Genomic DNA, 10,035 nt, shown 5'->3' on the forward strand with positions numbered 1-10,035 from the left:
AGAGACCACAGTGCATTAAGGGATTGTTTTTATGAATAAAATTGCAACTTGGATTCAGCTGAACACTGCTAGTACTTTTCCTTGGGATTCTTATCAGGAACAGCATAGCTCTGAAGTGCTTTGCCTATCTTTATTCTTTCGTAAAAGCCACTGTTTAATTGGAGTGCTATCTAGTGAGACTCCTGATTATGCTCTGTTCCAACGGAGATCTCTTCATGACAGGAGGAGGGAGGCGGCTTTACCAGTCATTCTGAAGGCGCTTGTCCTTCTTGTTGAGAAGCAATAAATAGTATTTGCCACATTCTTTGAGGTTTCCAAGTGGCTATCCCACTGAAAGTGTGTATGTGTTTAAAAACCTGATGTAAGCCACTTTTAAATCCTTTGCTAATACTTACATTATAAAGGGGTCATAGGTTCCGTCTCCTATTATTGTTTCTATTCTGGCACTCCCAGTGCTGGAAAATGATGTTTTTGTAACTCAATTGATGAGATTCAAGTAGGGCATGTACAGCAAGTCCTGAAGCTGAGATGTAGGTTGCACAATGGGAATGATCATAATTACCTTGCTCCATTTCCTTTGAAATGATAAAATGCTATCTAATTGAAAAGGTGGGGGTTTTTAGTTTTAAAGAAACAGATATACAGTAATAGAGAAAGGAAGGAAATTTTGAATTAGATCTGCATCTATTTTCTGTATTTTTCTACTTGCAAATGGATGTATTTCTGTATATTTTCAATTCGAAAATATGTGTATTGATCTTAAGTATATTAACATTATGCAATAAGATTAGTTAAACTACAGCTCTGACAAGATAGCATAATATTTCTAGGAAAAACAGATTTCCTGGGAGAACTGCAGTTAGTCACACAAAATTGCGTGCTGCATCTTCGCTCGTGCTCAGTGCCCTAGCCCCTCCTAAAACTGTTTTCACCACCACTCTCTGATTTACTGGTGTAAGAGTAAAATATAATGGGATTTCTGAAAACTGAGCAATGCTCTGTCTGTGAGGAAACTATGTATATATTCCTCAAACTTCCTTTAAGTTCGTGAATACACTCTTATGCAGGATGTGTAATTATACATCACCTATTTTTAGATATTTTAACTCAGTACTTCTTAGAATTTTTCTATTTGCATGTTCAAATCCTACTCAATGTAAAGAGATGCTGTCCTTTCTCCCTCATGAATTCAGAGGTTTGGGTGTTTACTGAGTGATACCCAAAGTACCAATGTTTGCATACACGAAAAAGAAGGTATTGTATAAAAAGCAATAATATAACCTATGTTTTTGTGATATGAGGCACACTAAAGATGAATGACAACTGGGTGTTTCCAAAAAGACGTCTGATTAAACTAACAGTTTGTTTAGCAAAGCTAGCTGTTTTCAGGTCAAGAGGATTATTGCTGAACCAAAATAGACAATTCCTTCCTGCAGTGTGACAGTTCTGTGATTCATTGCCTTGTGAAATTAATACCAAATTGCACTCACAGCATGACTTACCTTCCAGTTACCTGTTGAAGAAAAATAAATTCTACATCACAGTTTATGATTGTTTGGTACTGTACTATGAGGAGTTTCGTGTTGGAAAGACATCCTCCATAGTCTAGGGATCTGAACCTGAACTACTTTAGGTTTGGTCCTGAGATCTTGTATGAAAAGATAGGTGTTGCTTGGGGAAAGGGAGGTGGGAGAGAGTGCTGTGGTACAGACAAAGACAGAATGTATAAACACAAACACATTCTTGCTCTGTTTTTCATTTAATGAGACATTTGTGCATACTAAATGTGGCATTGGTAACATCTAGTCAGACAGGTAAACTTGAGAGTGCCAGGAATGCATTTTCTAGAAATTGACAGTTTCCTAGTTTGCAGAAAAGCAAATTTCTTGTTTGAGGCCAGTGTAAGTCTATGGGTCAGTGACCAGCTCCGGGTGGGGGACTCCCACTGAGCAGCAGCAGAGCAAAATGGGAAAAATGTCCTCCAGGGTTCTTCCAGTTGGGGTGTGGTAAAATCTGGGCAGGAACAAATGTTTTCCTCAGACTTCTCAGTGCTAGAAAACAGGACAAGGACCAGTGAATGGAAGAAGCCTGGATGGAGCAGATATCAGTAAAGAGGCAATGCACTCAAGGAGAAGGATGAGGAAGAAATGAATGTACAGACAAGCACATACACACACTAGGGGGAAGAAAAAAAAGAAGGAAAACAACCAAAAAAACACAGAACCCCCAATAAGTTGAAGACCTGTTGGTCACTGGCATTGTGCTTCTGTCTCCCAGATGGTGGCCTTTGTAGCACTACAGGATTGAGCCCCAGGCTCTTTTTGTTCCTTTCTCTACTGGAGGGGAGTTTGTCACATGCTGCCTGTGGTGCCAGGATGGAGCAGCCTGCAGGGCTGTGCCAGGGCCTTAACCAGCCCAGATGCACACACACAACTCACGCTCATGTCGGTGGGAGTGTGAAGTTGGGCGCTATTGAAAGCTGGAGTGGTCTGTGTGTGGTTTATTAGAAATACACTTTTCCTTGTGCTTAATTTGCATAAAAATAGCCTGGGTTTCTGAGATGGGCTGCTGACAGTGTAGTTATGCTCAAAGTAATTACCCTCTTTAAATGAAATAAGTTTTTAGAGGCTTTTGTTATTTTTGGTCATCTCTTCCCTTTCCTGTCTGTGTAGTGCAGCTTCTGGAGAAGGCATGTTATTCCTTCACCTCTACTGGTGCTTGAGATACAGAAAAGTAAAAGGCTACTCATTTTGTAGAGGTGTTATATAATCAGTAGTGTGTGTTACTGCCTGACCAAATGGCTGAAATGCTTCCCAAATTCAGTTACGATACTCCACTTTCCTTTTGCTTTAGTCTGAAAACACTGGGAGTCTGGCTGAAAGGTATTAAATGTGTGTGGGTTTGGTTTTTTGGTTGTTTGTTTGTTTTTACAAAGATGCTGAGAGATTCAGTGTCCTCTTTGTGCCCTCAAGTAGTGCTTCATGTTGAAAATAAAAAAAGAAAATAAACCCAAGTTAACTCTTCTTCAAGGCATTCCAATATGCCCATACCCGTCTTTTGTCTTGCAGATTGCAAGACATGTGCTCCTTATGTGTGGGGCAGTACTGAGTGTGCACAGATGCTTATTGAATCAAGTGAAGTTTGTTCAAAAGGATGTTTAAAGCAAAGTCTTAAGATTTAATTTTAAAACATTTTAAAATCAAATCTTACTCCCATGATAAATTTTAGACATCTAAACAACAAAACAAGAAAAATGTGAATTTGCTGTTACTCTATTTAACAGTGGGCAGCTATAGTCTGCTTTACTGGTGCAAAAACTCAGTCCCAATGTTGTCTGCAGAGCACGTGGCTGTGACTAACACAGTGGTTTGGGTAACAGAGCATCCTTCTCTCTGGAACATCAACTTCTAGAGAAAGGAGTTCTGAAACTAAGTCTGAAAGAATAAGTGGCCTCATTGTGGCCTTTCAGTACTTGAAGGGAGTATATAAACAGGAGGAGGAATGGCTGCTTACATGGTTTGATAGTAATAGGGCAAGAGTTAGGACAGTATGGTTAGGTTGTAGTTGGACTTGATGATCTTTAAGGTCTTTTTCAACCTAATCAATTCTATGATTCTGTGATCTCTTTGGAATTCTGCATAGTACCACGTTTTATTTTGTTGGTGTTCAGATTTCTCTGCATTAGTTCCCAATCTCTGGTAGTCAGAGTATCTGGGGAATTATAACCTTAAGGATCAGGTTCTGTTTCCTCTGGCTCATGTATTGTGGCATACCAACGTGTTGAGCTACCCTAAGAATGAATGTAATGCAATGGCCTGTGCTCTGGGTGTCCATTTTGCATTCTTAGTTAGCGAAAGAGTACATGAATGTAAAAACCTTATTGTCCTGGAAGAACCAGCTGGATTGTTTTGTTCAGTCTGTCATGAAGATTGCATCGTTTGGGCATAGTCTCTAAATCTCTTGTAGTGTATAAGGCATGTTCTTAATAAGCAAACGAACTGCTGCTAAATAGCACTGTCTGATGTCTTCATGCTTCTGTCAGAGTTCACATTGATGAAGAGACAGCTAATTTAGAGAAAAATCCTTCCATTTGAAAATTGTTACTAGATGCCTTCATGTATTTATGCCTGCCCTGTCATACAAAGGCAGGGAGCAGGTTCTAAAGTGATGGTATATGTGAAATGTCAGCATAAATTAGCTTTCTGTTAGAGCTCCATGAAGAGAGAATGTAAAACAAATTTTCTGGTGTATCCAAATTACTGGAGCAATTACAGCAAAACATATCTTTATCCTGTAAGAATTCACAAAGCCAGTGCTCACTGGATCTTTGAGATGGAAATGTTTGGAAAATGCATTATATGTTCAGCAGTGCTTCTACTGGGAAGCATATGTTCACAAAGTATGTAGTTTACTTATACACTTTCTTGGTTCCTGTAATGTGAAGCTGAAAGATAGGTAGATTTAGTTTGTAGAAAGCAACATTCACGTCTGATACAAAAAATAAAAGGAAAAAATCTTGGGTAAAGTCCTGCTGTAACTTTCTAAATTCTTGTTTGCTTTTGACTGATACTGCTGACTTACGACCCATACGTTGTGAACTCCAGATTTTCTAATTCAAAAGACATGCTAAATACCTTTTAATAGAGACGTTTGGCTTGATACAGTCTTTCAACTGCTCGGATGGGTTAGGTTCTATGTCAGGAATTCAGCCTTCCTGATGCTAGGCATGGCTGGGAAGTAAGCAGTATAGGCTTTGAGGGGAGAGTAAAAGTATTATAGTATAGAAGTTTGCAATTAGTCAATGGCTGCTGCATTTTTAATAGAAAACATAATTTAGCAATTTTTTTAAAATCAGGTGCTCTGTGGATGTGTATAGTCTTAAATCCCCACTGCAAGTTGGAGCAGAAGGCCAGTTGGCTAAAACAGCTGAAAAAATGGAACAGTGTGGATGTTTGTCCCTGGGAAGATGGAAACCATGGAAACGAGCTGCCCAATTTAACCAATGCTTTGCCTCAGGGTGCAAATGCTAACCAAGGTGAGCCTAAACATATGCACTGACTGCAACATATAATATAACCTCTATCTTATGTACTCTAGCCTTGCAGAATTCAGCACTCTTTCCTGGGACTAGTAACTTTCTTGTTAAAAATTGACCAGCCAAATTTATTTTCACTAATATTGTCCTTGCAGAAAGGATAGTTTTTTGTGCTGGGGCTGCAAAATTTTCAAAGCAAGTATTTGTGTTTAGTTAGGTCTTCTAACTTTTCACTTGGTCCTTCTAAATACTTGTTGCATGAAAATTGAAGTATGTCATGTAAAAGCCTGTTGTTTCTGTGCTTGACTACAGTCTTGTATCCCTTCCAGTGTTGGGGTTTTTGTTTGCAGTTACAAAGCCTTTGATACTTATTTAAAGAGAGATCTGTTGCAGCTGCGTTAAAACTGAGTGTGTGAGAAAGTAAAGCTGTTATTTGTGGAATGTGCTCTTGTTGTGCAGTCTGCATTTCCAGGTTTTGGGTAGGGTACAGAGGCAGCACTCTGACTTCTTCAAGGAAGCGTCTCTTCTTATTCAATATCATTCTTGGTAATTGAAAATGTGATTATTAAATCTGACAGAAGCCTTGTCTGGTCCTCTCCAAGCAAGATTATTACTCTGGCTAACAACTGGGGAAAATGCAAGATTTCTCTGGGAGCAGGGAGGAAAACCTCGTAATCTTCAAGATACTTAGTATTTTGATACATATTTCATATATACTTATGATGAAATAAAAATTAATTAGTTGTGGGGGCTGGCAGATTTGGCTTTAGATGGGTTTTTCCTTGTTTCATTTTCTTGGAAGAAAATAGTTTATACGTAGTTCCTTTATAAACCTTACAGCTAACTGGGCCAGGAGTTCATTCAGCATAAAACTCCCTGTGGAGATTGGTTTTGCTTACTGAATCTCTTGATGTTCTGTCCAGCCTGAACAGACTAGTAGCAGCTTCGGCATGGCATCTGACATACACACAGACAAAGCTGTGTTAACAACACTTTTGCCATTGACGATACCCAGTAAGGGTTATGTCAGTCCCTTGCCCTCTGTGCCTTGATTTACCTACAGTATCTGTATATGTTATGAGGAGAAAATTGAACAAGTGCTCAGAGTTAATGTCACGTTCAAAGGAGAACAATGAAAGTCCTTCATGTGCTGTTCATCCATCCCTCATCGTGGCAGCTCCAGAATGGGAAAAGCTGTGAATGTCTGAGTAGCTGTGCCATATTCCTTTCTATCCTGTTTTCAGGAGAGCTGTCAAATATCCCTCATCTTTAGCTGTTCCCTTGCAAAGCCCTGTTTAGCAGTAGTCTTGCTGTTCCATAGTTTTCTTCCCGAATGGGAATGGTGCACTCTTGGTTTGACCTGCTCGATGGCAGGATGTGAAATGTCATCTGCAGTCTGCTCCTTGCAGAGGGGCAAGACAGGCTGCTGTCAGCTGGGGGTTGTGAATAGGCAGAAGACAAGAATACTGTGAATGACTTATTCACATTTGAATGAGTAAAAACTGATGCAGCTTTCTGAACTTGTGAAAATGACAGATTCATCGAACAGGCCTCATCGGACGGTGTTCACTCGAGCCATTGAGGCGTGCGATCTTCACTGGCAGGACAGCCACTTACAGCACATCATCAGCAGTGACCTATACACCAACTACTGTTACCATGACGACTCTGAAAACTCGCTCTTTGACTCTCACGGGTGGCCCCTCTGGCATGGTAAGTGGCTGAACCGGAAAGACGTTTCCATGACTTGGTGCTTTGTTTAGTTTCTATGGCATTATTTTGGAGGGGTGGCGGGAGATGAAGGAAAAGCCTGGCAAAAAGAACAGACGCTCCCTTGATACATTGGTCTCAACAGTAGTCCTTTAGGTCTCTTTTGCATAGTAAAAACAAAACAAAATAACAAAACAACAACAAAAAAATAAGGAAAAAACCCTTTGGAGTTAACGTAGCAAAACAGGCCATTGCAGACATAGAAGCATTGCTATTCCTCAATTATTTTCTCCATTTTAGAACATGTTCCTACAGCCTGTGCAAGGGTGGATGCATTACGATCTCATGGATACCCAAGAGAAGCACTGAGGCTAGCAATAGCTATTGTTAATACACTAAGAAGGCAGCAGCAGAAACAACTGGAAGTGTTCCGGGCTCAGAAGAAAGGTAATTTCGAGAAAGAGAATGGCAAAGAATGCAATGAGATGACAGTAACGCTGGACTAGAACTTTGCATGAGAAAACTGTTTTTGAAGCTGTAATGCTAAAGAGATGCCTTGAACTCTGTATTACAAATGATCGTGGTGGTAATGTAACATTCTGGAGACTGAGGGCTTTCTGTACAAGTTCTGTAGGGCAAGGACTTGGTTATGACTTCCGCAGTATGTCTGACACAGCTGGGTCTATATCCCAGTCAGGGGTTTTGATTATACAGTGTAAATTCTGTGTAACTTACAGCCTTTCAAACAGAGCTTTGTATACACATTGGGTATTTTAAATTATTTCTTCCACTGACACATAATTTAGCTGAACTGTACATTTCTGAAAGGAGATCCTAAGTTTACATTGAGGGCTATACTGTAGGGCGAAATCTGCACTGCAGAAATTCATCAAATTTGGTTGTATTTTCCTTGAGTCTCTTAACATCTTAAATTTTAGTGCTGCTGAGTGAAGTCGGATTAACATAATGTTTCAAACGCTCATTTCCATTTGCTTTTTATATGGTATTCCTCTGACCATTGTCCCTATAGTGAACATTCTTCTTTAGATACAATTAGATACAAAAAACATTTGATCCTTGCTACCCAAAATAGTTTTACACATAAGCGTTCATGACTGCTACAAAAGCACCTTATTTCAGACCTTAGATCTTAATTGCTGCCCTTAGCTATTTGGATCCTCACACATTCTAATTTAAAACACCATGAAGTCGCCTGTAAATCTTGCAGTGTATATGCAGATGTTTTCCCAGAAATGGGCAGCTAGAAATCTAAACTATGAAAATGTAGATATCTGAATTAAAAAAAATAAGTTTGGTAGTTCTTATGTGCCTCCATTTCTGTTTCACAGTACCTGAGCTTGTTGTTTTATACACTGTTCTGGATCCTAGATTTGAACAAAATTTAAAAGCACGTTGTGTTATTATTTATGAGAATTTTTCCAAGTGATTTGTATCGTGTAATGCATCTTTCCAAAAAATCTATTCCCTTAAGATCTTTTCATCTTTTCCAGCCTCCCAGGCTGGGGGGAGAAGTGAGAGCGGGGTTGTGTATGCATGTACATATCAATAAGGTCTGGAGAGTCTGCTGAAAGTGTGCTGGGCTTAGTACTGCTCTTTCTCATTGCCAGTTGATAGGGAGTATGTAGGCATTCAGTACTCCTGTTAAGTTCCTTTTCTCTGTGAGCAGTGTCCATAGCTGTCAACTAGTATTATGCTATTATAAATAAAAATTGGATTGTATGAAATGCGGTCCATTCTACCCTGAAACAAAGAAGTTTGTCATTTCTATGTTATCACTTGCTGCTTTTGTACTTTTTCTTCATACGTTTGGAATTTGGATTTTTTTAAATACTGCAGTATGTTCTGGTCATCCATATATGCAGATGAATTCTGCAGCTGTAGATCTCAGTCCAGCAAACACCACATGCTTCTACTTGGCTTTTACTCATGTGACTGATCTGACGTACATGGAACCTCTTGCATGGGCTAAAGTTAAATGTCCGTGGGACTAATGCCTTTGTTTGGAGTGACACAAGAGAACCTCATAAATAGGCACAATAGGTGAGGTGAAATATGAGTCAGTAAGAAGTCAGTGTGATTAATCCTATTCAGTAGTACTACTGACTTCTGCATGTCATTTAGTGCATGCTATTTGTTAGCAGGCAATAACTTATTTGTTTTTTGTATTACGTATCAGTTGATTCTTAAACAACCAAACAATCAAAACCCAACGTCATCCTCTTAAATAGTCAGTTCAACAGTTTCATTTTATAGCCCTACACATTTAAATAGGTAAGAAGCAGACTTTGTAGTGTTTTAAAGCTTTGCTATAATACATGTGGTTACTAAGGAAAAGTGGCAGTCTGTGAATGAGAGCAAGCAAAGGCAGCTGCAGGTTAATGTGTGGTAGGGAGAGAAGCAGAGCACTCATAACAGCTTCTACACATTTTTAAACCATAGAATAATTAAGGTTGAAAAAGACCACTATGTTTATCCAATCTAACCATCAGCCCATGACATTGTGACCACTAAACCATCTCTCTCATTGCCATGTGTTTCTTGAATGCCTCCAGAGATTGTGACTCCACCACCTCGGTAGGCAGCCACTTCCAGTGCCTGATCACCCTTTCAGAGATGATTTTCCTATTTTTCAACCTGAAACTCTTCTGGTGCTACTTGAGGTTTCTACCTTGCCACAGCCCCCCTTCAGGTAGTTGTAGAGATCTATCGGGTCTCCCCTGAGCTTCCTCTTTTCCAGACTAAACAATCCCAGTTCCCTCAGCCACTCTCCTTAAGACTTGTGCTCCAGACCTCTCGCTAGCTTCTTTATCCTTCTCTGGATACACTCCAGGGTATTTCTTATAGCAGGTGGCCCAAAGCTGAACACAGTACTGGAAATGCAGCTTCACCAGTACTTTCTTCCATTCATAGTGCTAAAGGATTTTTTCATGTTCCATCTGATGAGTGACACATACAAAACAAAGTATCCAAAGTAGCGTATTTGTATAAAATTTTAGAATGCTAAAATTCACTTGTTTCAGAATTAAAGGGCAAATTTTTCTTGTATACCTCATTTAACCTTTCCATTCTTTTTTTACAAAGGAGCTATAATCCTGAGTTTATTTATTCAGTGAATATTTAGATGTACATAAACTCAGATTTTTTTTTAAATGAAAATGCAGCATATTTTAAAGTGTTCTCATTTGTTTCAGCATCATCATGTTCACTTAAGATGTGAAAAATGGTACTACATCTTTTGAACCAGGAAGCAGATGTAGATATTTAAAAAA

At 39.2% G+C, this 10,035-nt stretch overlaps 1 protein-coding gene across 1 annotated transcript in view; it reads left to right on the plus strand.

Annotated features, from left to right (window-relative positions):
- The first annotated feature begins 4,836 nt into the window (after nucleotides 1-4,836).
- The window catches only part of LOC104914906 (zinc finger SWIM domain-containing protein 6-like), a 537,827-nt gene continuing 532,628 nt past the window's right edge, over nucleotides 4,837-10,035 (plus strand). The window contains exons 1-3 of the mRNA XM_010725446.2: nucleotides 4,837-5,035; nucleotides 6,572-6,748; nucleotides 7,046-7,192. Of these exons, the coding sequence (XP_010723748.2) occupies nucleotides 4,867-5,035; nucleotides 6,572-6,748; nucleotides 7,046-7,192 (493 nt within the window). The 5' untranslated portion in view covers nucleotides 4,837-4,866. The remainder of the gene's footprint in view (nucleotides 5,036-6,571; nucleotides 6,749-7,045; nucleotides 7,193-10,035) is intronic.

The sequence above is a fragment of the Meleagris gallopavo genome, chromosome Z (assembly GCF_000146605.3).
Source record: "Meleagris gallopavo isolate NT-WF06-2002-E0010 breed Aviagen turkey brand Nicholas breeding stock chromosome Z, Turkey_5.1, whole genome shotgun sequence".
Classification (NCBI taxonomy): domain Eukaryota; kingdom Metazoa; phylum Chordata; class Aves; order Galliformes; family Phasianidae; genus Meleagris; species Meleagris gallopavo.